This window comes from Danio rerio, chromosome 8 (assembly GCF_052040795.2).
Source record: "Danio rerio strain M-AB ecotype USA chromosome 8, GRCz13ab, whole genome shotgun sequence".
In the NCBI taxonomy this organism is placed as follows: Eukaryota; Metazoa; Chordata; class Actinopteri; order Cypriniformes; family Danionidae; genus Danio; species Danio rerio.
The window spans coordinates 11618895-11646706 of record NC_141028.1 but is presented as its reverse complement, the minus strand read 5'-3'; the positions used below and the strand labels follow the sequence as shown (position 1 = coordinate 11646706).

Here is a 27812-nt window from a genome sequence, read left to right as displayed (position 1 = left end):
AAATAAACAGCTAATAATTCTGACTTCAACTGTATAGTGAATGAACTATGTTCCAAAGACTAATAAGCTGCTTATAGAGTGCAATATAAGGATTCATAGGTGTATTAATGACATGATGACTGTATGGAATAGTTCTCTGATACCTTTACAGAGTCTTCAATAAGCAGAATAAAACTCAGGGGAAACAAAGAATCGATCATATATAACAAATACAGTCAACCAAGACAAATACAGTCAACCTAAAGTCAAGTCAACCTAAACTTTGAGTTGGTTTATCAATGCTGCAAACTGTTTTTAAAATGTGACAAAAGTGGGTGTTAACCACAGCTGGTTTGGACACTGCTGATTGGGGAGAATAAAAGTGCTCTACTTTGCTCTACTTTTTATAGTATAGCCTGACACAAACAAAAAGGTCACACATTTACTCTGGTACTGAGTACAGCCTAAAAATGTTTATATACAGAGGTTAAATCACAGACTTTACAATAAGACCCTTGCCACCTTGCCAAGTAAAAATTGTGACTTTAACTGAAAAACGACACGTTTTCACGTCTGTAATTTTAAATTTCAGTTAGAATGATGTCCTACGCCTCGTTTACACTAATAGATTTTAGTTTTAAAATGCATAAGTTTTGCAATTTAAAGGCTTCTGTCCGCAATACCACTGCATTTTCAATTCCCGAAAATGGAGCGTTTTGAAAACACTAAAGAGGCCGATTTCATTTAAAACACTGCTGCTCCGTGTTAGTGTGGATGGGGGAAAACGGAGACATCTGAAAAGAGAGGCGGGGCTGGAGACATTCAACTATCTGATTGGGGCTTTTCACTCAATATCAAGTAAACAAAGTCGAGTCTTGCATCCTCTTCTTGTAAATTTAGACTTCGCAAGTTTGATATGGAAAACAAACTCCTGAGGACACGTCTGTAGGCCTACTTATAATGTCATTCACACATTATGCTGGCCACGTTGCTTCACCATCTTAGCAATATTAAGAAAACATGATATAAGGAACTGCCTATTTTCATTGTGACTTAACTGACACCAAATGTTCACTGTATGCATATTTATAACAAAACGGAGCCTAATATTACTGCCTCCTTTCATTTTCAGCGAAAATATGAAACATAGCCTCTCTTATGCTAAATATCGGTTTTAATAATCAATAATGGCCATAATGAAAGTATAACATATAACAATATACAATAAGTTTATACAATATACGAAACAAAGGAAAGCAATCAGTCAAACGTGCAGAATCAGTGTATGTGGTTAAATAAATTATTATATTATCTTATATTTGCTAAATGCGTTACCTGAGAACAAGTAATAGATTCAAAAGACCGAAGAGTTGTTGTATATAGACAAGATTAATAAAATATCAAGTTTAATAACTAAATTGAGATGAGGGTCCAGTGGTACATCCTAGATGAACTGTCTGCCACCTGGGGTCAGTCGTGTGTGTGTATGCTGCAGTGCATGAGTGAGTGTGTGTGTGTGTGTGTGTGTGTGTGTGTGTGTGTGTGTGTGTGTGTGGTCAAGTGATGTGGGTTTTTAGCAGTATAGTTTGGACGGAAATCTTTTCAGAATTGCTACGTGAAACACCGGTGTGGATCATTTTCATTCTAAAACGCCGCTTTAAGACTAAAATTTGTGTATTAGTGTAAACAGGGCCTTAGAATGTATACATATATTGATATTGGCATTAGAAGAGAGTTGCAGATACTACTTTTAAAGAAAGAAAATCATAAATGGATACAACAATGGCTTCTTTGATCAAACAGAATTCAGTGCCAAGCTGTTACCTCTATTTCCCCACAGATTGGGCAAGTAAACCAAAATACATGCGGAAACTCTATTTGCGTGCGTGTTTATGTGTGTGTGTGTGGACACTTTCAGACCCTTTTGGCCATCTGACAAAGATTAAGCTCCCTACTTTAAAATGTCTGATTCTAAACTTTCTGTAGAGCAACCATTAAACATTTAGTGTAGCTTAAATTATAAATGGCTCAAAAGAGGAGTGCCCAGGCACTGCCAACAATCTACAGAGAGCAAATGCACGTATGCAAGGATCTGTAGCACATTTTTAGAGGGGCTCCATCAATTATTTACAGCACCCTACTCGCCCTCCTTGTTGTGTGTGTGGGGTCCATCCCCACAGGAGCTAAAGTTTTTAAGGAACAAACCAATAAATGTCTTATTTTGATCAGGTGGAGAAACTAGGACTTTGAGCTATTGTTTGACCACTGAAACTTTGAGTTGCCAAATATGTTTTTTAAATTTTGTAAAAATTTTAATAAAAAGGATTATCACCTGGATAGGGTGAAGGTATTGTGCATGGGGTAAGCCAGATTGACACTAATTCTGACTTTTAAAGTTTGCATTTAGAACACTACCTGACAAAAGTCTTGCCACTGACCCAAGTTTTAGGAACAGCAAATAATAACTTGACTTCTAGTTAATTTGGTATCAGAAGTGGCTTATATGAAAGGCAAAGGCCTCTAGATTATGCTTATTTTACTAGAATAAAATATAGTCATGCCTTGATCATTAATTATTTAATTAGGACAGTAAGGTCTGACTTTGTTTAGACAAAAGTCTTGTCATTTCACAAAAATAATGTACAGTATAGAACATAAAATCATGGTGAAGTGGAGAAAGAATTAATATTGTGTCTGACTCACATGAGCTTGGAGGACTCCATTCATACATCTCTGCAATGACTCAAATAAATTTAATAAAGTCATATGGAATGGCAAAGAAAGCCGTTCTTGCAGGACTCGTAGTATTCATCTTCAACGCCTCATCCATGTTACCCCAAACATACTCAATAATGTTTATGTCTGGTGACTGGGCTGGTCAATCCTGAAGCATCTTAACCTTCTTTGCTTTCAGGAACTTTGATGTGGAAGCTGAAGTATGAGAAGGAGCGCTATCCTGCTGAAGAATTTGCCCTCTCCTGTGGTTTGTAATGTAATGGTTAGAACACATGCCTTGATACCTCAGGCTTTTATGTTGCCATCCACTCTGCAGATCTCTCGCATGCCCCCATACTGAATGTAACCCCAATCCATGATTTTTCCTTCACCAAACTTGACTGATTTTTGTGTGAATCTTGGGTCCATACTGGTTCCAATAGGTCTTCTGCAGTATTTGTGATGATTGGGATGCAGTTCAACAGATGATCATCAGAAAAATCTACCTTCTGCCACTTTTCCAGATGATCAACTAGAAATCAGGTTATTATTTGTTGCTCTTACAGCTGAGATTGATGACAAGACTTTTGTCAGCTAGTATATCACTAGTCCTAAAGGTTTATTGAAATAGAATGTGTTTTTTTACACTGAAAAACACAAAATGCGGTGAAATAAGAGGATTTGAATTGTGCAAATTAAATTCCTTTAACATTAGACCTTTGTTTTTGTTTTATAAATGTTTAATACATGAGATTCAAATGCAATCTGTTATATATGTGTATGTTTTACTTGTACAACCCTGTATTTCATTTGTCATATAACAAAATAAAGGTTTTGAGTAGCATGTAAAAGATAATGTTTGTGACTAGTTTGTGCCTTATTTGCCTTTAAATTTTAGATTTTTTTTTTTGCATCTTTATTATACATATGAACACTTGCATTTATGAAATATGAAATTATCAGGGATACATACAGACTATTTGCTTGCACGCATCCAAGAAACATGTGTGGAAAAACTGTACAAACTTTCTGCTTGCATCTAGGAAATAATTGTGCACTCATACACCTAATAAACAACCATAAGCACTTATAATGAATCATATAATAAGTAAAAAGACACCAGCAGAAAAGTCCAACTGGTTTGATGCTTGTATTGGTGGATCAACTAGTTCTTCCAGTGTTTCTTCAACAAACATGACTTTAATCAATAGCATAACAATGCAATCTTTACTTTCTACAATCTTTTTGTAAAGAGAATGTTATGTGAATCATGTTGTAATTACATTTTTACATTCACAAGTTAAATGTATTGAAAAGAAAAAGAAACATTTATCTAGTTATCCGAATGAAAACTCAAACCATTCATCTAATTTCCTGCATCTCAGGTTAAAATAAAAATAAAATCCAGACAGAGAGAGTGTAATTTATCAGATTGTGAAAAGTGAGTGTTACATACTCGAATGTAGCCAAAAACCTCTGATATGAAATAATACCACTGTAATGTGAAAGAAAACCTACGTTAAATGCAATTTGCCTTCTTGGAAACTATTTATAGCCAATGAGCCGATGCAGGAAAGTGAACTGCTCAACATCCCACTGGAACCTGATGCAAGAACAAAAAGCGGACAGGCTCTTTATAATTCACTTCAGGTGGTAAGTACGCGCTTTAAAGCCGTCTCATTTGTAGCGATTTGCAGTGGGGGGCGGAGCCGTATTCATCTGCTGCCTTATTTATGAACAGCGCCACATATTTACTTACCTGCTTTAAATTTTTTATTCACGGCACCCGTGTGTGATGAAACAGTGACTGCAGAACTTATCGCATTTTATATCACCTGAGAGGGTGGTCGACTGCATTAAACAGCCGTATTCCCTGTATTTACAAGTGTTATCTGGAGACTAGAGTGAATATGTCGTAAAGTGTTAAAGGGATAGTTCATTCAAAAACTAAAATTTACTCACAACTTACTCAGTCACAAGTGGTTCAAAACATTTATACATTTCCTTTTTCTATTAAACATAAAAGAAGATATTTTGAAAAATGACAGAAACCTGTAACTGATGCCTTCCATTAAAAAAAATACAATGAAAGTCAATGGTTAAGGATTTCTAACATTCTTTTGTGTTCAACAGAAAAAAAAAAGGTTTGTGATAGGGCTGCACAACATATTCTATATATCAATACATACAGTTGAAGTCCATGAAGTCAACTGTTTGCAAATGAAAAAGGTCTGCAAAGATGTACAGATAAATGGTGTATAGAATTAAAGTCAGTTAAATAAAAGAATCAATTATAAACCTCTAAAAAGAGTCATCTAGAGTTCTGGCTTCATTTCTGCAATCTACTTATTGAAATAGATTTGTAACACATTTGCATAATGACAGACTATCCTTTTCATTGGCTGTCTGCAAACTCAACCCCTGTAATAAATTCGTTGTTGATTTTTTGAGAAACACTGTGATTTTAAATGTATTTTATGACAAATGTAGGGTATTTTTTAATCTAGTATAAATGATAACCTATTGTAGGAGACTAATAAAACAACCATGATCCTTTCCATGTTAAATCAAATTTAATTCAAGTTTATTTGTATAGCGCTTTTTACAATAATTATTGTTTCGAAGCAGCTTTACAGTGCACATTATTGCATTATAATCAAAATCAGAAAAGTTAAGGTTATTAGTTACCATGCCTTTATTAGCTACTGATAACTTTAACTAATTGACTAGCAACTAACAGCTTTTAACAGTTAAATTTACATAAGCATAGCTAACCTGAGTTTTTAGAAAACAGGTGATGTCACTGTGTGCATGTTCAATGAATTGTATTTGTGTACGTTACACTTCACTTAACAAATATAAAGAAAAAGTTCACCTGTTCTGGTTTTAGTGTTGGTTAGGATTTCCTGCAGTCGCTCCTGGAGTTTATCGGCTCTCTTTCTCTCTAGATGGAGCTGCCTCTTCAAGTCTTTCAGCTGCAGAAGAATAAATGACGTTATTTTTGATCTGATGGACATTTAGTAGATTACAAATACAGTACATTCAGAGGCCGCAATAGTATTTCAAAACAAAATATACTATAGTCCATTACAAATGTGCGTAGTTTTCTAGTAATATTGTAAATAATGTTTCATTTGGGCGGCACAGTGGCTGAGCTGTTAGCCCTATCGCCTAACAGCAAGAAGGTCGCTGATTTGACTTCCTGTTGGGCCAGTTGACATTTCTGTGTGGAGTTAGCATGTTCTCCCCGTGTTTGCGTGGGTTTTCATGGATGCTACAGTTTCCCCCACAGTCCAAAGACATGCGGTAGGTGAATTTGATAAACTAAATAGTTGGTTTATTTCACTGTGGTGACCCCTGATAAGGACTAATCCAAAGGAAAATGAATGAATGAACCATGTTTCATTTATTGCACAAGACCATTAGTCACTAGGAGCCATTGGTATAGATTTTGACTTATTTGTATGTGTTTGTTTTATTCTAAAATACTTATCACTATTCACTGCCCTTATATGAATCAGTTAAATAATGTTTCAGTTAAAAAATGTACTTAATGTTCGACTGAAGTACCTACGTCTTGGATAACCTCTGGGTGAGTAAAAGTTCAATTCAATGTGTAAAAACATCAATTTTAGGGTGAACTATCCCGTTAAGCTTCAGTCAAAAATATCTGAATATTAGCCAAGAATATATATACAGTTGAAGTCAAAATTATTAGCCCACATACATATTTTTTTCGTAATTAGTTTAAATTAAAAAAATTCAGCACATTTCTAATCATAATAGATTTAATAACTGATTTCTTTCATCTTTGCCATGATGACAGTACATAATATTTTACTAGATATTTTTCAAAATACTTGTATTCAGCTTATAGAGACATTTAAAGGCTTAGCTAGATTCATTTTGTAAGTTAGGGTAATTAAGCAAGTTGTTGTTGTATATCCAGCCCGCAGTTTTTGTACAGCATCAGTGCTTATCCTTTATCAGCCACGCTGTAAACTCAAGACCATGGGTAGTAGGGCTTTCTCTACAGTGCACCTAAGCAGTGGAATGCACAACCCATTAGTATTAGGAATGCCACTTCTCTGAACTGTTTTAAGCACTTCTTAAGACTCGACTTTTTAGCATTGCTTTTAACTTGAGATGATCATTTTGTTAACTTTATTCTATCTTATGGTTTATATTCTTATTGTTTTATTGCATGTTTTTTATTGTTGTACGGTTTCTGCTATTGTTGGCATTTGGTCTTGTATTGTTAGTATTTTGCCCTGTAGCGCTTTGAGTCTAAGAAAAGCGCATTACAAATAAAATATATTGTTATTATCATTATTATTATAATAACAGTAATTTGACAATCGAAAATATTGCTTAAGGGGGCTAATAAAATTAACCTTAAAATGTTTTTATTTTTATTTTAAATTGCTTTGATTGTAGCCAAAATAAAACAAATAAGAATTTCACTAGACGAAAAAAACTTATATTATAATACTGTAAAAAAATCCATTCTTCATTAAACATAATTTGGGAAAATATTTTTAAAAAAGAATGGAAAATTCACAGAAGAGCTAATAATTTTGACTTCAACTGTGTGAAGAGAAAGAGAAAGACAGCAACTTCACATGACCTAAACATCCTGTCTGTTATTTTTTGCAGGAGCAGCACTCCCAAAAAGCTCTTTGCTTTTTAAGGAATTTAAGAAAGAGAGGAAGTTATATGAAATTACATCCACATGTGGCCAAAATCACTTCAAGTATAGCCTAAAAGGAGTTTCACCAGAGGGAGTCCATTTGTAACCGAATAAACATTGTGACCGATAAACAATGCCAAAGAAACTATAGCCAAAACTGTATTAAACTAAAGGTATGGAAATCTTCTGGAGCTGTAAACACACAGAGAATCAATGAAGTGTCAAAGCGTATTGTATTGATGAAACGGCTACAGCGTTAATGAAAGCTGATCGACCCTCCTCAACGTGAGGTCTGGTTTCAGGTCTGTAGGGCAGAGAGGTGTCCTGCCTATCGCTTGGGACTATTTTAATTCACTTTCTGGGAAATGGAGAGAAGGGAAAGCCCTGACTCATCTTTATTTCCCTGGCTGGATTGCCTACTTACCGCTGAACTACCTTTTTTCTCCAGGATTCTCTGTCCATCCACGGTGTCTTTAATCTCCTGAAATATACAAACAAAGGTCAATGAACCTATATATTTAAAAACGTTTTTTTTTTTTTTTTTTTAAGAAAGCACTTTTGAAGAAACATATACAACAATATTTCAAAATAATGCATTTTAAATGATTTTTCCGAGCAACTGTCTTTGCAGAAAAAATAGTTTTATTTTTTTTTATTGCGTTTTTTTTTATTTTTTTTATTGTGGTTGTTAAAAATAAGTTTTTTCTATTTTAGATATATTGCCAAGCTGAAGTCTGTCCTCTCTTTCAGTGATTTGGAAAAGGTTGTTCATGCTTTCATCTCTCCTTGTCTGGACTATTGCAACGCATTGTATCTGGGTGTGAGTCGGGCCTCTCTCTCATGACTGCAGCTGGTCCAGAACAGGCAGGCATAAAGAAACGAGAACACATTACACCTTTACTGGTTTCTATTCACTGCCAGTTTAGGATTCAGTACAAAGTTCTGTTGTATGTTTTTAAATCCCTCCATGGCCTTGCCCTGAGTATATTTCTGAGCTAATTATTATACACCAACCTGTGAGATCTCTTCGCTCTAAGGATTGGCTCTATTTGCAAGTTCCACGATCACGCTAAAAAGGTCGAGGTGATGGAGCTTTTTCAGTAGCAGCTCCAAGACTCTGGAACGATCTTCCACTCTCCTTAAGAACAGCTTAAACTTTAGAGTCATTTCAGAGGTCACTGAAAACACACTTATTTTCTTTAGCTTTTATTCATGTGATGTGAGTTTGTGTATTTTGGATTTGTGTATATTTGCATGTGTTTTATGTGTTTTATGTACATCAATTTGGTACCCATTGTGGTTTGGTGAAAGTGCTATTGAAATAAAGTGAGTTGAGTTGAGTATATGAGAGTCTAATTCATGCAAGTATAGACTGACATTCAAAAATTTTGGATTGGTAAGAATAAAAAAAAAATAATAATAAAAATGTAAAGAATTATCTCATGCCCACCAAGACAACATTGATTTGATCAACAATGCATTATAAAATATTATTATTTATATTATTTTTTTAATATTATTTGAACATTTTTATTTGCGATGGCAACTGTGAATTTTTCAAAGTCAAGTCTACGAATATCAGTTGTGCTGCTTAATACTTTTGGGGAAACTGTTTTATTTTTCAGTATTTTCAGATGTAACATTGACACATGAAACACTAACATTTGAAAAAAAATATTTGCAACATTATAGTAATACAAGTGGTTATTATAAATATATATATATATATATATATATATATATATATATATATATATAAGGGCTGCACAATATCTCGTTTTAGCATCGATATCGCAATGTGCGAGTACACAATAGTTACATTGCAAAACATGCAATGTTGAGTCAGGATTATAGTTAACCAGGTATAACAATTTAGAACACATTAGAATTTTGCAATTTATAGTCTACCCATAACTTATAAAGTAAAAGTTTATCAATTGCTTGCATTTTTAAGGCCTGTTTAAATTATTTCTTGTGCATTTTGTTTGTCGCTTTAGCAAAGATTAATTGTATTTAATTATTTACACAATAAATAATATCATTTTTTTGTACATTTGATTATTTTATTAATGTATCATTTGTATATTTGCTCTATTTATCTCTGCGTCGGACTTGATTTTATTTTATGCACTCACTTTCAAAATCATCCCAATAAATTGAAAATCATTAAGCTATCTTGAGAAAAATCACAATATAAATTGCAAAAAAATTAAATATCACAATGTACATTTTTCCCAATATTGGGCAGCCCTAATATTTAAGTTTTTGTAAGAAACCCACTATATTTGCCTGCATTTTTTTGTACTGATCCAAAAGTTCCAATCAACCGTTCCAAAACTCAAATGTAACTTTTTACAATCAATTTATTCACCATTTAATATTTTTAAACACATCCTTTTGCATGATTTAACGCAGTATTTTTTTAAGTGTATAATGTTTTAAAATCTTTCTGTTGAGTTTCAGTTTCAAAATTATTTGCCATCCTGTATATTTTATTTATTTATTTTTCATATATTCCCTAAAGAATGTTTAATAACACAGCAAGGAATTTTTCACAGTATTTCCTTATTATATTTTTTCTTCTGGAGAAAGTCTTATTTGTTTTATTTCGGCTAAAATAAAAGCAGTTTTAAATTTCTCTTAAACCATATTAAGGTCAATATTATTAGCCCCCTCAAGTAATATTTTTTCGAACATCTACAGAACAAACCAATGATATACAACGACTTACCTAATTACCCTAACCTGCCTAAGTAACCTTGATGGTTTTGGATTTCTGCCTTCCAATCAGTCCCAGCATGCATCCACGTTTATCCTTTTTCTCATTGCTTTATTAAAATGATTATTTGAATCAGTATTTATTCTTAAAATGATTTTGACTAATGAATAAAGTTAAAATAATTTCTTAATATAATATAAGAATGTTCAGTGTTCTTGCTCCTCTCTTTGTCTGTCTATTTTAACTTCCGGAGCCACCAAACTAGGTCAGAGGTCATGGAGACCTCGAGTGGAACTAAAGGACCCGGATAATTGAAAACAACCGTTTTCTTATTTGTAAAATCATGTGTTAATACTGTTAAAAGTGATTTTAATATGATTACTATTATTATTATTATTATTTTGTGTTTATTCTGTTTTAAGTGATTTTCCTTTTTATGCAAGATAGACTTTTTGTAGTAAAAATTTAGCAGCCTGAATGCTGTTTTTAATCGTTTTGAACAAGTTTAATACGACAGCTGAGAGTACGGAGAAACAACCTTGGGTTTTTATGATAGATTGTCTCTTGCTGTGTATATGTATTCGATGGGTCAGTTCTACAGGTCTAAGACCTTAAGGGTCAGATAAGCCTTTACATGTCATTTTGAGCTGAATACTAGTATCTTAAAAAATATCTAGTACAATATTATGTACTGTCATCATGGTAAAGATAAAACAAATGGTTATTAGAAATTAGTTATTAATACTATAATGTTTAGAAATCTGTTGAAAAAACTTCTTTCTGTTAAACAGAAATTGGGGAAAAATATACAGGGGGCTAATAATTTAGGAGGGCTAATAATTCTGACTTTAACTGTATATATAAAAAAACATCCATGACACAAGTAAAATCACAGCAAAGCAAAAGTCATAATAAATCATCCTAAAAAAAAAAAACTCATACGAGAGCAGGAAACACCAATATCACATCTCTGAAAACGAAAAATCCCTGATGAGCTGCTGGCACCAGATGCTTACAGAAGAACAGTCTCATCCTACTGTCGAGTCACGCATCGTTCTTGAGTCACATCTGAAATTACTGCTGAGCTCCGGCGATCACACCCCCATATTATCCTCCATCTGAGTCGTGCCGCATTTAGCATCTTAAAAACACATGCTTCTCATCACGCAGAAGAACAAACACACTGGTGGAGCTGCTAGGAAAGAGACTAAAGAAGAGTCTGTTCAGCTCACGCACCTGTTTGAGTTTGCCGATTGTGTTGTTGAGATCTTCTCTCTCTTTCTCCATCTCTGTCACTTGCTGTTGGACTGCATCCACCTCAGCGGCTTTAGCCTGAGAAAGAAAACGTGTTCTTTAAGCCATTCAGTCAAAATGCAAGGATAAAATGGATACGCTCTGCACAGAACAAACCATTATACACTTGTTTATTGCACATTTTGTGTTTGTAAAAAATCCAATTTCCTCCAATATTTACATAAAAGGATGTCTAACAGAGCAAGGACATGTTCACAGTATTTTTGAAAATTAAATGATAGGTGGCGCAGTGGGTTGCATGTTTGCCTCACAGCAAGAAGGTCACTGGATCGAGCCTCGGCTGGGTCAATTCGCATTTCTGTGTGGTGTTTGCATTTCCACCCGTGTTTGCGTTGGTTTCCTCCGCGTGCAGCATTTTCCCCCACAAGTCCAAAGACATGTGGTACAGGTGAATTGGGTAGGCTAAACATTGACTATATTGTATGAGTGTGTGAATGAGCGTGTGTCTCCCAGTGATGGGTTGCGGCTGGAAGGACTTCCGCTGAGTAAAACATTTGCTGGATAAGTTGGCGGTTCATTCCACGGTGGCGACACGGTGGTCTAAGCCGAAAAGAAAATAAATGAATGAATATATTGTCAATATTATGAGCCCTTTTAAGAATTTAAAAAAAAAAAAATTTTATTGACTCCAGAAGAAACTATTGCTGTCCAATAACTTTCCTATGTAACTTAACTTGTCTAGTTAACCTAATTAAGCCTTTAAATTTAGGGTGGCACAGTGGGTAATGTCACCTCACAGCAAGAAGATCACTAGTTTAAGCCCCGGCTGGCTCAGTTGGCATATCTGTGTGGAGTTTGCATGTTCTCCCTGTGTTGGCGTGGGATTCCTCCGGGTGCTCCGGTCCAAACACATGCACTATAGGTGAATTGGGTAAGCTATATTGTCCGTAGTGTATGTGTTTATGTCCTGGTTCTTCAAGTTGGTTGTTGAGCGTTGGGCTAACGACCCATCTCGTAAAAATTAAGTGTTATCAATCACCAACATGGTGCGGTTAAATATCAACTTCGATGTAAATGGCCCTGGGAGTATGTAAGTAAGCATTTACATTTGCGATTTAAACTAAATACCAATATCTTAGAAATTAAGTTTTTTTTAACACCAAAAGCTCCAATAGAATAAAATTTCAAATATCAAATTTATTGACTTAAAAAGGCAACACAACGTCTAACATTTTAAGGACACCGGTTCGGTGAAGATTTTATTTAATAAAAATGTATTTAACTTTGTCAAATTCAGATAAATGACAGGTGTCGAGAGATGTACTTTCATGTTTTTGGATTCACACACACTGCCTGACAAAAGTCTTGTCGTCGATCCCAATTGTACAGTAAGAGCTACATATAATAACTTGACTTCTAGCTGATCATTTAGAAAAGTGGCAGAAGGTAGATTTTTCAGAATAATTATCTTTTGAACTGCATCCCAATCATCACAAATACTGCAGAAGACCTATTGGTACCAGTATGGACCTAAGATTCTCACAAAAAACACTGAAGTTTGATGAGAGGAAAAATCATGGTTTGGGGTTATGTTCAGTGTGGGGGTGTGCAGGAAATCTGCAGAGTGGATGGCAACATCAACAGCCTGAGGAATCAAGACATTTGTGCTGCCCATTACATTACAAACCAAAGGGGAGGGCAAATACTTCAGCAGGATTGCGCTCCTTCTCGTACTTCAGCCTCCACATCAAAGTTCCTGAAAGCAAAGAAGGTCAAGGTGCTCTAGGATTGGCCAGCCCAGTCACCAGACATGTACATTATCGAGCATGTCTGGGGTAAGATGAAGGAGGAGGCATTGAAGATGAATCCAAAGAATCTTCTGCAAGAAGGCTTTCTTTGCCATTCCAGATGACTTTATTAATAGGTTATTTGAGTCATTGCAGAGATGCATGTCCTCCAAGCTCATGGGAGTCATACACAATATTAATTCTTTTTCCACTGCACCATGACTTTATATTCTATACCAGGGGTCACCAATCTCATCCTGGAGGTCCGGTACCCTGCAGGGTTTAGCTCCAACTTGCCTCAACACACCTGCCTGGGTGTTTCAAGTATACCTAGTAATACCTTGATTAGCTTGTTCAGGTGTGTTTGATTAGAGTTGGAGGTAAAATCTGCAGGACACCAAACCTCCAGGAACAAGATTGGGGATCCCTGTTCTATACTGTATATTTTTTCTGTTAAATGACAAGACTTTTGTCTAAGCAAAGTTAGACCTTACTGTTCTAATTAAATAATTAAAAATCAAGTCAAGATCATATTGTATTACAGGTAAACAAGCGTAATTTAGAGGCATTTGCCTTTCGTTTAAGCCTCTTATGATACCAAATAATCAACTAGAAGTCAAGTTATTATTTGTTGTTCCTAAAACTTGGATAGGCGACAAGACTTTTGTCAGGCATTGTCCTTTACATTTATGTTTTTTTTACTCATTAGTTATTTGCAGAGGTTTATACAATGATTAGCAAAGTAGAAGAATCTGTCCCTCTCTGACCAGTCTGATGGATACTGTTTGTTTTGTTAGAAAACTATGTTTAATAAAACATAAAAGAAAAAACTTTTGAAAAGTTTTAGCCTGAATAAAACAATTTCCACCCTTGGTTATGTCAGCAGAAAGCGAGTTCTAAAGAATATCAATTCTGTTATCAAATCCTTTCATCAAAACAAAACTTCTGAAATAACTTTTCTTTTGTGCTGACATTACCAAGAAACTATGGCTCATAAAAAAATGTAAACGTTAATATTATATCCTTCTCACAATCCAATCAAATCATGGAGGATAAAACCAAGTCACAACAGAGATGGAGTGACCATAGCGACAGCCAGGATTTTTATTGGTGGTTCAGGTCAAAAGAATCCTAAATTAAATGCAATCAAATGCTACTTTGTTGAAAACAGAAGTCATTTTGTGGGATATGAACATGTGTTTTCATGGCCTCATTGTGAGATTTTGAACACCTACGGATGATAAATATGCTTCATGCATTTCAGATTGTCTTTTCAGCTCATTAAACAAAAATCCGTCAAGCAAATATCCATCAGCTCAACAAGACGTGACAGAATGAAGCCTTCTGATCTGACTGTTTCTGAGACTTGAATATGTATGAAGACAGCAAATGTCACAAAAATGAAATATCTACTAAATATAGTTTTACCACTCTTATTTCATCCGTTAAGTGTCAAACATCAAATGTGTTTTTATCATCACAAACACAAGAAATGTACCTCCAGCTGGAGAGTGTGATCTTTCTGTAGCCGCTTGATCTCTTCTGCGTGGTCCAGTTTGCTCCTTTCCATAGTCTCCTGTTCACCACACACACAAATCACAACAGCAACAATAAATCATACAGGGAAAAAAGTTTTTAAACATTTTAAAATTAATGTAATATCGTTTGGCTTGAAATATGAAAGTGAAAACTATTCAGCTACTATTAGACTTAAACTTCAAAAAAAAAAAAACTTTTGCTGTACTTATTTAAAATGAGCTGATACAACGCAGTTCTTGAAGTTTTTATTGCGACAACTTGATTGTTTTATGTTCAATCCACTTAAATTTGTAAAAACTAACAAGTTAACTTAATTTCTTCAGGTTATCCTAACACAAATCGACCCCAGAATTTTAAATAGGGAGTGTAACAGAAATTTTTATTTTATATATAACAATTCAGTAAAGTTCTCTTGTCTTTATTGCAATTTCTAAGAGTCTACAGTCAGAAATATACAAGTAAACATAAAAGACATTAAAGAGCCCCTATTATGGGTTTTTAAAAATTATCTTCCATGCAGTGTGTAACAAAGGCTTAAATCTGCACTGTAAAAAATGCTTTTCTTACTTAGATTTTTTGTCTTGTTTCTAGTCCAAATATCTACAAGTTCTTAAATCAAGAAGCATTTTCTAGACAAGCAAAACATATTGTCTTGTTTAAGAAATAATATGCCAAAATAAAGTCAGTTTTTCCTTAAATCAAGCTAAAAAATCTGCCAATGGGGTAAGCAAAATAATCTTATCACAAATCGAAAAACAAAATTATTTTACTTAACCCATTGGCAGATTATTTTGCTTGATTTGAGGAAAAACTCACTTCATTTTGGCAAATTATTTCTTAAAACAAGACAATGGGTTTTGCTTGTCAAGAAAATGCTTCTTGATTTAAGAATTTGTAGATATTTGGACTAGAAACAAGACAAAAAATCTAAGTAAGAAAAGCATTTTTTTGCAGTGTGAAAGTGCAACGCGTTTAAAAATATTGATTCATCTGTAAAAAAGTTGACTCGTAGTGGTTCGAATGAATCACCACTGTAACAAGTCTTTAGCTGTGTTGGCATGACGTTAATACCGAACTCAAGCCCTGCCCATTTGTTGTGTAAGCAGACCCAGGAAAATTGAAGCCCCCAGCAAACACTGTAGCAGATCTCAGTTATATCAAGTGGCATAGACGCTGTGCTCTAAAGTGTGAGAGAAAGTTAGTGTTAATTTCCGTACCCAAAGATGAGGCTGTGAAAAGTCAGTGGTTTAAGTTTATTTTTGCAAATATACCTCAGCAGTATAGCCCCAGCCTTGTGCTGCGTTCCTGTCACTTTTTCTGACAAGTGCTTTAGCAATCTACACCCTTACAAAGGGGGATTTGTCGAGTTTGTTAAAGAAAGAATCAGGAAAGACTATTATTTTATGGAACTTTGTCAGAGCTCGACTGGAACTTTACAGTATAAAGTTCATGGATCAGTTTCTTCCTCCATTTCACAAGTGTAAGTAAGTGAGATTTCATTGTGTTTTGTTACTTGTAAACGCTTGTACTGTATCTGCTTAACTCTTTATATTCTCATATCGTATCTAAAACCACGTTGAAAATGTCACATGTGCGGCTTTGTTTACAGATTTAAATGCGATTGTGAGCTCACGATCCTTCGCATTTAGCCATTGCTATGGCCACCGTCAGCTGTTCCTACACACGTGCTACAGTCAAGTTTCAAAATAGTTTAGCTACTGCCACTGTATGGATTAACACTGAATGTGTGTCATGGTTAAGAATAGAGCAATATGCTGGTGTTAAACTGCATTGCTTTAATGCACTGGGCTCACACATACACTGCACTCTGACTACTTTAAAATTGTTGATAAGCCATGGTGGGCATCTCTCTCTGTCTCGCGCTTAACGCAGTCGACCTATCACAACAGACTGGGCCATCGGAACAATGAGCACAGATTAGCATTGCTCTAAGGAGAGGTTTGAGGGCAAATTAATTGCTGAACGAATCATATGGGAGTCATTAAAATAATTAGGTAAAAATAAATACATACGATCAGTCAATGAAAGTGTTTTTTGACCTTGCATGCATATCAGCCTGTTGTTGGAGACCCCCAAAACCAAAATATGGCATTTTTTAATGCATAATAGGGGCTCTTTAAAATGTCAAGTAAATACACTAAAATGTCCTTCTTTTTACCATTTGCCCTACAAAGTTTGTAACATTTAAAGATTTTTTTAATGTAAAAAGAAAATAATTAAATGAATAAAAGTAAAATATACATCAAACTGAAATGCAGAAGAAACGTTTAAAATGCTGTTTTTGCACCAATTGACAGTTTAAAATACTTAGTTTAAATATAAAAGCAACATATATAATAAAAATATATATTTAACCATTTTCCATTTCAAACTTATAAAAATAAAAACATTAATCAGCTCAAGTTATTTATTTTTCACACTTTTGGCATTTTAAAATCTGGAACAATGAAGTTTAAAATAAACATTATAAATAAACATTATTATAAACAAATACAACAAGAAATGTAATTATAAATAAATAAATTATTAAATAAATAAATAAATATTTATTCATATCAATCAAAGTCATGTTCTTAAACAAGTTGGACAAAGTTAATTTTAAAGTTTAAAATTCAAAAATAAAATAAACTTTAAAAAAATACTGAATTTATCATAAATCCACTGAAACAACAAAACAAAAACAAAACAAAAGTGAGTGTTTTTAAATAAATGTTTTTCTTTGGTCCACTTGGTATTTAAAAGTCTGAAACAGTAACGACAAAAACAACACTGACATCATGTGGTCAGAATGATACTGATGTAACCAGAAGCAAAACAACAAAGCTTCCATCTCTGTCAGTGAGAAAGAACAGTAAACAATCATTACCTCTGCTTCCTTGAGTCTGCGCTCAAACCAGCCCTTCGTTCCCTCCATAGACTGAACCTGGGCCTTCAGCTCCTCCACGTATGGCTGAAGACCTTCAAGCTCTTTGGTACGTGCCTAAAGGAAAAAATTTATCAATTAAAAAAAAATATCAAAACGAGAGTAGAAATTTTAATTTTTTCACAAAGTACACTTTATACAGACACACTCCAGCAGGAGAAATCTGAAGTTAAAGAGATAATTCACTTAAAACCGAACAGTCATCATTTACTCTCCCTTTAGTTATTTTAAACCTTTCTGAGTTTCTTTCTTCTGTTAAACACAAATAAATATTAAAAATATTTTAAAAAATGTTGGAAACCTGTAACCATTGACTTCCATTGTTTTTTCTACTATGAAATTGAATGTTTACAGTTTTCCCGCATTCTTCAAAATATCTTCTTTTGCATTCAGCAGAAGAAAAAAACTCATAAATGTTTGGAGCCACTTAAGGGTGAGTACATAAAGAGTATGTTTTTATTTTTAGGTGAACTATACCTGTAAGTTATTTGTGGAAAGTGTAAACCTGTAAACTTTTAGTCACTGATTCAGCAAGTTTCTTACCCTCTCATCTCGTAGCTGAGAGCGGATCTCCTCTTCAATGCGGTTCTTCTCTTCATGGAGGCCTCGAAGCTCCTTCTCGTATCGAGCTCTGATACTCAGCACCTCCTTCTCATGCTGTAAGCGCACATTACTGAGCTCCTCTTTGTGCCGAGACTTTTCCTGCGCCGTCTCAATGGCCAGTTCATCCAGCATGACCTTACGCTTATCTGCTGTCTGAAAGAATAAAGGAACTTAACTGTCTTCTGATCTTTGCTGCAGTTAGTTTTAAATGAAACTGTGTTAGTTTCATTAACGAGATTCAATCACAGTGTAAAAAAAAATTCTTGCAGTATTATTATTTTTGTTGTTGTTGTTGTTGAATCAAACTAACTTTTCAAGCCATCTCAACTTATATCAAATCAAACAGACTAAAAATTTTCTAGTTAAACTTGATGTAGTTAAAACATGAATAACATAAAATGTAAACATGACTTTTTGTTAGAGATGTCCCAATTTTTTCGCCCGAGTCAGAGACATTCCCTTTTGAGGATCTGTCAAAACCTGATCCGATACTTCTATAATATAAAAAAAAACAAAACCCCGAAGAAACAGATCCAGGATGCTACTTATTTTTTATTTAATTCACCTAATTTTAACATTCTGTGAGGTAGCTTGAACAGTCAAATAATAAATAACATAAACTTTTCACTGTTGGACTTTAGTGCAACAGTACATTTGGAGAAAATCTCATATAAAAACACATAGCACCTCAACTTAAAATACCCGGCAGGCAATCCCAAGTATACATTTGTCACAGTTTGCTATGCCATTTCCGTCGTCATCAACTTTATAATACCTCCAGACTGCAGACATACTCGCACTTTCCGCTTTATACTGCTTCCATGTTAAATGCTTCCAGCATTTAACCAATAGCGTCTCTGCAACAAAGTGATGTCATGCTGCACGCGCTGCTGTTTCTGTGTGAAGTCAAGAAAGAGGTCTAACTCTGTGCCACCTCATAACTATAGTTAATACATATACATTCGAGTCCTGATCGGGAGGTAACATACGATTTCGATCAAGTCTGAAACTGCGTGATCGGATCTGGAAATCTCTTGTCGTATCATTTTTGCAGTGCAGGGATCTTTTGAATGAAATTTAAGCAACTGCTGTTTAAATAGATAGTTCACACTATTTGCATAGGTTTTGTGTTCCAAGGCTCTGTTCACACCTTGTATTAAGACAATTGGACAACGGCAAGTACAGGTGTGAATGGGTAATTAAACATTGAGTATTTCAACTTTCGACTGCATCCAGAGGTGGTTGAAAATGCATTTGAACAGATTGTTCCTGTGGTGTCAACATCTGGTTGAATGCATTCAAAAAGCCCCTAAAAACTGGACGCATTCATAAAAATGTTCGACTTTGTATTAAAAAAAAAAAAGTGTACAAAGTTGAATGGTCTCTAGTGCAATGTTTATTTATTTAATATCAACAGTAAAAATGACACATTTTCCCAACAGGGACAACCACCAACCATCAAGAATAGATTATTATATGGTTTCATGGCTTTGCATTCAAAAAATGTAATTGTAATGAAAGTCAATAGACTGCCATTTTAAAAGCGAAATCAACACAGCGGTGGGAAGAAACCCTGAAGTATCATACAGGAATGTTGTGTACTTGGCTGTATATCTTATCAGTGAAGAGAAAGCGACACAAATTTATAATTTCACCACTTTCCAAGTGAGCCGAAGGTTTGTTCTGAATGGAAAGTAAAATTAAAAAAGGATATTAAATCTCATTTTAAGTTAAGGGAGTTGAGGGAAATTGCACTAGTTAGCTAACTTTACCTTTCCCAAACACGTTTTAGATGCCATTTATCAAACTCAAGTTAATGAACTGATTTTTTCACTCTATAGGCCTGTCAGGATACTGAATTTTGGTACTGGCATTTTTGGCACATTTAAATGCAACACCACTGACTTGACATTGTATTCACCAGTGCTCAACAGAAATGACTGTGATTGGCTGTAAAGGTCATCAGTTCACTGCACTTCACCACTGTTTACAGATTGCAAACATAGACGAGCAATCAACTGATCTTTGTGGCTTTAAAATGCTCCAGTGTTCGTGTATCTGTGTTTGCACTCGGTGCTGAGCGGTGAACTGATGACCTTCACAGCCAATCACAGTCATTTCAGTTGAGCACTGGTGAATACTATGGCAAATAAGCGGTGTTTAAGAACAGGCTCAATGGAGCTTAAATGTTAGCGGGAAATGGCTGTTTTTAAAATTTCAGTACACGAGGGTGTGCTACAGAGGACTGCGATGTTTTCTCGCTTACCAGGTTACATAGGCTGAAGCAGGGAAGCATCCCGACGATGTTTACCTGGTGCCAGAAACTATAGCCTACGAGGACACTCTTAGATTGTGATTTTGTTTGATGCCTAGTATGCCTTTAAATGTTTAAATTAAACTTAACTGAATGATATTAAAGTGATGTTTACACCATATCTGCACTTTGAAATTGCGGCCACAGCAGGAAGTTTATAGTCCACAGCATGTTGTTGCAATGTTTGCAGTGCTGATCGTATATCTCCGGGTTTCTTCCCACCGCAGCCTCACTTTCGTGTTTTAAAATGGCGGCTGTGTGAAATGAGCATGTGAGGCAAAAACGGCCTCAAACATAACGAAAGGGTAGTCAATTTGAACAACAGACCAGGGTTAGATAACTAATATATCATAAACCAACCACTGCAATATTTACATTTGAGATATTTCCATATATTTGATATATTGCACAGAACTGCTTAAAGCAGATTTTAAAGAGAGGGGGAAAATTAAAAAATAAAAGTCATACAAAAGAACTCCGGAGGTGATTCTCAGATCTCATTTGTGTCTAAATCCGATTGTGGCTTTTAGATTAATAAAGTCATTACGATGGTCAAAAGGTCAAAGAACGAGCAGAGTTCTGCTTTGATTTACTAAAGAAGCTTAAATGAAGACAGAGATAATGAGTGCGGCAAAACTACTTCCACCCGACTGAACCACAGAAGGATCAGAAGGTTTTCTGTGTGTGTGTGTGTGTGTGTGTGTGTGTGTGTGTGTGTGTGTGTGTGTGTCGTCACCTTTCGGGCCTCCTCCAAATCCTGCAGTAGCTTATCCTTCTCCAGACCGAGTTCAGTGAGTTGCTCCAGAAGTCGACTGTTTGCTCGATTTGACTCCTGATCAGTAAGAAGACAAAAATATATATATTTTTTTTTCTTATGTACAACACAAATACGAGTAACTAAATACAAATCTTAGACATATTAACTGTATTTGTTAATGTAAAGATTTAATTATTTTTATTTGTCATGGTTGAAATAACTTTTTGTGTAATTGAACATTTTAATAAAAGTCCGATTTGTTTTTTGTTTTATGTAATTTAACATTTAAAAAATATGTGTCTAATTACACAAAACCAAAATTAATGTTCAAATCATGATTTTTATATATCATGATATTATCAAAATTATAGATAATTATTACAAAGCACTTTTGGTTTTTGGCCAAGTGCAGCCAGAATTTTCAGTTTTGGCTTCGGCCCAGTATTTCCATTTCGGTTCATATTATAGCTTAATAAGATTTCTATCCTATTCACATATCATAATGTACAAAATACAGCATATTACTGCTGCAAATCATACAGAGATATGACACTGAATCCTTTAGTACCATTAGTTTAAAATTTGATAGTCATGTTGAAAAATATAAGAAGTTTAAGACAAGTCTAAACTCATCAAACTGTAAAATTATACATTCACACAATATTATTCTCTGACTTGATGTATTGCATTGCATCGTGGTTACAAGCTTTTTTAACTACATTGAAGCCTATTGACTTGATATAAAAACAAGTTATAGTTAAAATTATGGACAAAGCCTATTCGATAGCATAATTGTGATGTCTTATGTAAACAAAACCTTTTTAGTTTTGATAGTTTTATTACATTTATTTTAAATTGGTTTTTAAATGCTTAAATAATCATGTTCCAATGGTGTTTTCAGATCTAATCAGTTAGCATTAAACCTCTCACAGAGTCACACGAACAACTACTAATGGTGATGGTTATCCCAAAATTCAAAAGTAATATAAATATTTTTAGTAGTGTTCTTAAAAAGTGGTTAAAAACACAGCAGCAGAGTTTGCACAAATAGTTTACTATTAATTTGTTTGATCATGCCACATTTGCTTTTGCCTTCAGTAATTTTATGTAAAGAATTATAATGTTGTGTATGTTTTATCTAGCTTTCTGTGGACAAGTCTGCTAAAATACTTAAACAAATGCTCTTGGTTGTCCAGTGTAATTGTGATGTCCATATCAAATAAATAAATAGATTCTTTCAGATCGCGTCTTTGATAGTTTACACTGTGTGGTTGTTACTCACATGAACGAGCACCGATTTGCTTGTTATTTCAAGCATTTGTCTGCGATTTCTCAAAACCTGTCGGCGAAATCGGGGCTAAAGTCTGAACTCGGTGTAAGGAAGATATTTAATGCAGGAAACTTGTAACCATTGCCTTCCATGGTATTTGTTTTACCTACTATGGAAGTCAAACAGGTTTTCAGCTTTCTTCAAAATATCTTCTTTTGTGTTGAACAGAAGAATGAAACTTTATAACCACTACTGAGTAAATAGTCAGTACATTTTCATTTCTGGGGTGAACTATCCTGGCTTTAAGTATAAAAAATGTTAAGTTGCTATCAAAATCAGCAGTAATCAAATACCTGTAGCTGTGAGTTGAGATCATCTCTCTGTGCTAGAAAGCTCTCCTGGTCAGTACGTCTCTGCTGAAGCTCGGCGTTCAGCGCAAGACTTTGCTCTCTCAGCAAATTCAGTTCCTGAGTCTTCACTGTTTGGATCTGTGAAAAACACACACAGAGAGTTTCAGAGACCCAGATCAACTGAATTAAGTCTGCTTCGGTCAGTGTATGGATGAGAAAAAAAATGCCAACAGAAGACAAAAGGAGAATTATTAGGAAGCTTGAAAAGCACTAGAGAACAGCAGAGAAGTGCAGATCAGCACAATGTTAAATCCATCATCAATCTAAACGTACCCATGAGTGCTTTCAAGCTAAAAATAAACCATCATGCATGATGCAATACACATATATGTGCACATGCATGTATGTGTGGACATATATGAACTAATTCAGGCTGGCACAAGTACAAACAAAAAGATTAATATGATAATTGTGGAAGATTTTTAAAAAACATCAATCAGGGTTGAACCAATTAGTCTTTGTAGTGTTATTAAAATAAGCCTCACGTGCAAATTAAATTATTTATATTTATTTCAAGATTAATATATCTGCGTTGCTCACAAATAGGTAATGGATTGAAATTTACAAATTTTTTTTCATGGATAAACATTGGCTTTCATATGAAATCCTGGCATTAATGCTGCAATGTTTAATGTTTATTACAAAAATTTAGTCTCAAAAGTGTAAGAGATTGAGAAAATGAATAAATGTACACTCATCTGCCATTTTATTAGGTTCACGTTACTAGTAAAGAGTTGACCCCTATTTTGCCCATTTTTGAATAGATTCGACAAGGTAGGAAATATTCCTCAGAGATTTTGGTCAATTTTGGCATAATAGCATCACTCAGTTGCTGCCGATTTGTCGGCTGCACATCCATGATGTGAACCATTGTTCCACCACATCCCAAAGGTGCTCTATTAGATTGAAACTTGTGACTGTGGAGGCCATTTGAGTACAGTGAACTCATTGTCATGTTTAAGAAACCAGTTTGAGATCATACACGCTTTATGACAAGTCATATTACTCTGCTGGAAGTTGCTAGCAGAAGATGGGTAATCATAAATCGAGAGTCATCAGACCAGGCAACGTTTTTCCAATCTTCTATTGTCAAATTTTGGTGAGCCTGTGTGAATTGTAGCCTCAGTTTCCTGTTCTTAGCTGACAGGAGTGACACCTGGCGTGCTCCTCTGCTGCTGTAGCCCATCTGTCACAAGGTTGGATGTGTTGTGTGTTCAGAGTTGCTCTTCTGCATACCTCGGTTGTAACGAGTGGTTATTTGAGTTACAGTTGCCTTTCTATCAGCTGGAACCAGTTTGGCCATTCTCTTCTGACCACTGACAACAGCAAGGCATTTGCGCCCACAGAACTGCCACTCCTTGGATATTTTCTCTTTTTCGGACTATTCTCTGTAACTCCTGGAGATGATTGTGTGTAAAAATCCCAGTAGATCAGCAGTTTCTGAAATACTCAGACCAGCCCGTCTGGCACCATCAATCATGTCATGTTTGAAGTCCATTAAATGACCTTTCATTCTCATTCTGAAGCTTGGTTTGAACTGTATCAGATTGTCTTGACCATGTCTACATGCCTAAATGCATTACACTGAGTTTCTGCCATCTGCCTGTGGCGGATTAGAAATTTGTGTTAACAAGCTGTTGGAAGCTGCACCTAATAAAGTGGCCGGTAAGTGTATATATAATAGTTAATATTTCCAAAAAAGACAAAAGAACCTAAAATAAATCAATAAATAAATGCACTGAAAAAAAATGCTGCCTAAATTATTTAGTTGAATCAAATTATCTTTTTTAGTCATCTCAACTTACAGAAATCAAAGACTGAAAATATTAAATTAAACTTTGTATAACTGAAAAAAAAAACTTAGTTAAAACCTGATTAACTAATTAAAACAAGTTAAAGTAACATAAATTTTTTGTCGTCTTTACTTTTTTATTAAATCTCTTACTTTTATGTTTAATTTTAGGGTCTTAAAATAAAACTTAAAGCATCTTTCCATTACTAAAACTATGACATCCTTATAAATCTATATGCATCTCAACCTGGATGGAATGGACACAAATGAGTTATGAGACTTAACATTTGAGAGTGAAAATTAGTTAAAGTGAAAGACCAACATGTTGTAAATAGTTATTTTCTCATTTAGTTTAAGACAGTACAAGGGTGCCCCAACTTGGTCCTGGAGGGCCAATGTCCTACATAGGTAAGCTGCAACTTCCTTCAACACACCTGCATGGAAGTTTCTAGTATACAAAGAAAGAGCTTGATTAGCCGTTTCAGCTGTGTCTATTTGGGGTTGGAACTAAAATCTGCAGGACACCGGCCATCCAGGAACAAGTTTGGGCACCCCTGGTTTAGTGGATGACAGTGGTGTTAGTATTTGTGCTTTGACAGTTAACTCTACCGAGAGCTTGTGTGTTAAATCAGACATGGTGACCAGGTGAAGATGATGCAGTGGTTGAACTGGGCTTGATGAAGTCTGTAATGCTGTATTAGGATCTGGTACCTGTTCTAGAGCTGCTAGATTTGTCCTGAGAGCATCGTTTTCACTCAGCATGCCCTCCACCTGCTCCTGACTGACCGCGCTCTGACATGCGACCTGCAGTTACGCCACACACAACACCGACAGAGACAGAGAGAAAACAGCCAACAAAGAGAGAAAAGCAACACCAAATGAAAGAGCGAAAAAGTAAAGAACAAATGAAAGATTGCATGAAAGAACAAATGAGCAGGCAGCCGAAGCATTATGATTTAAAAATTAAGAAAATAAATTACGAAAAAGAAGAAAACAAAAGGAATATTAGAATAGAGAAAAAAAGCAACATTTCAAATATTAAATAAATAATACAAACAAGAAAAATTAACAAATTTCAATAGAAAAAAAGAGCAAAAGGAAACAAGAACAAGAAGAGTTTTTTTAATCAAATAAAAGCACAAATACAGATTAAAAGAATGAAACAAATTAAACACAAAATAATAAAAAATGAAAACAAACAAAAAGGAGAACATTAACAAGAATATTACATTTTAAATTTTACATAAAATAATTTAAGATTACATATTAATATGAGAAATAAAAATATAAAATGTGAAAAAGGAACAAATACATAATAAAAGCCAAAAAGAAAGAGTAAAAAACAAATAAGGGGAAAGTGGGAATATGAACAAATCAAGAGTGAAAATGAAAAATATCAAAATGAAAAATTTCAAAATGAGAAAGAAGATAGAAAATAAGAAAAAAAGAGAAAAGAAAAATAGAAAGTCAAACAAAAGAAGAGAGAAAATTTCTCTCAAAAAGTAAAACAGAAAATTTAAAAAAGTAAAAAATAACAAAACGTCAAACAATTGAACAAAAGAAACGAGCGAAGAGAAAACAGAAAAAAGTAATAAAAAGTGAAAAGAAAAAAGAACAGAAAATAAAGAGAAAGAAAATAGCAGAAAAATAAGAAAAATGTTTGAACAATTGAACAAGAAAAGTGTGAACAAGAAGAGAAAACACCAAAGAAAATGGAGTGAGAAAGATAAAAAAGAAAAGAAAAAAGAAAAGAAAAATACAAAAAAGTCAAACAATTGAACAAAAGAAAATAGTGAAAGAGAAAACAGAGAAAATTAAAGGAATAAAAGTGAAAAGAGAAAAAGAACATAGAAAGGAAAAAGAGAAAAGCAGAAAAACAATACAAATGTCAAACAATTAAACAAGAAGAGTGAAAATAAAGGAAAAGAATAAATGAAAAGGAAAAAAGTAAAAGAGAAAATGAAAAAAAAGAGTGAAAGAGATGAAAATAAAAGAAAAAAAGAAGAAAAATGTAAAACAATTCAACAAAAGAAAAGAAAACACCAAAGAAAATGGAGAGTGAGAAAGAAGATAGAAAAAAAAATTCAAAACATGTCATACAATTGAACAAAAGAAGAGTGAAAAGAGAAAACAATATAGAAAATTAAAAGAAAAAGTGAAAAGAGAAAAAGAACAGAGAAAATAAAAATAAAAAGCAGAAAAATAATAAAAAATGTCAAACAATTGAACAAAAGAAAAGAATGAAAGGGAAGAGAAGAACAGTAAATTAAAACAAAGAAAAGAGTAGAATAGAGAAATTAAAAGAAAAAAGTAGAAAAAGAAGAAAAATGTAAAAAATTGAAGAGTAAAAAAGAAAAAAAAAGAAAAGAATGAAAAGAAGAGAAAAAGAACAGAGAAAGGAAAAAAAACAAAAAAATACAAAAATGTCAAACAATTAAACAATAGAAAAGAGTGAAAAAGACGAAAAACAACAGAGAAAAATAAAAGAATGAAAAAGAGTAAAAAAAGAGCAAAACATTAAGGACAAAAGTAGTAATAAAGAAGAAAGTTTTAAACAATTGAACGAAAGAACAGTGAAAAAGAAATAAAAAAAATTTAAAAAAGAGACAGGAAAAACACAAAAAAGCAAAACAATTAAACAAAAGAAAAGAGCAAAAAAAGAGAAAACAGAAAATTAAAGGTAAGAAAACATGAAAAAATGAGAAAAAGAACAGATAAGATGAAAGAGTAAAAAATAAGAAAAAATAAAAGAAACAAACAAGAAAAATGTTAAATAATTGAGCAGAAGAAAAAAAGTGAAAAAGAAAGATAAAGAAAAGAAAAAAATAAGACAAAAAATGACAAATTAAAAGAAAAGAGTGAAAAGAAAAGCAAAAGAACAGGGAAAAAAGGGAAAAAATAAGAGTAAAAAAAAGAAAAAGAAAAAAAATGTCAAACAATTGAACAAAAGAAAAGAGTGAAAAGAAGAGAAAACAACAGAGAAAAATAAAAGAAAGAAAAAGAGTGAAAAAGAAGAGAAAATTAAGAGAAAAAAGGGGC

The 27812-nt window shown here is 34.0% G+C and overlaps 1 protein-coding gene across 17 annotated transcripts in view; it reads right to left on the bottom strand.

Annotated features, from left to right (window-relative positions):
• The window catches only part of gripap1 (GRIP1 associated protein 1), a 99349-nt gene that overhangs the window by 41401 nt on the left and 30136 nt on the right, over positions 1-27812 (bottom strand). For 9 of the 17 annotated variants that reach the window (XM_087263921.2, XM_087263916.2, XM_087263915.2 and 6 more), the window contains 9 exon segments: positions 25485-25577; positions 22925-23059; positions 21281-21376; positions 18171-18383; positions 17571-17684; positions 14643-14720; positions 11340-11435; positions 7809-7865; positions 5570-5669 (listed from right to left, as the gene is read on the bottom strand). In XM_087263921.2, the coding sequence (XP_087120047.1) occupies positions 5570-5669; positions 7809-7865; positions 11340-11435; positions 14643-14720; positions 17571-17684; positions 18171-18383; positions 21281-21376; positions 22925-23059; positions 25485-25577 (982 nt within the window). 17 annotated transcript variants of the gene reach the window in all.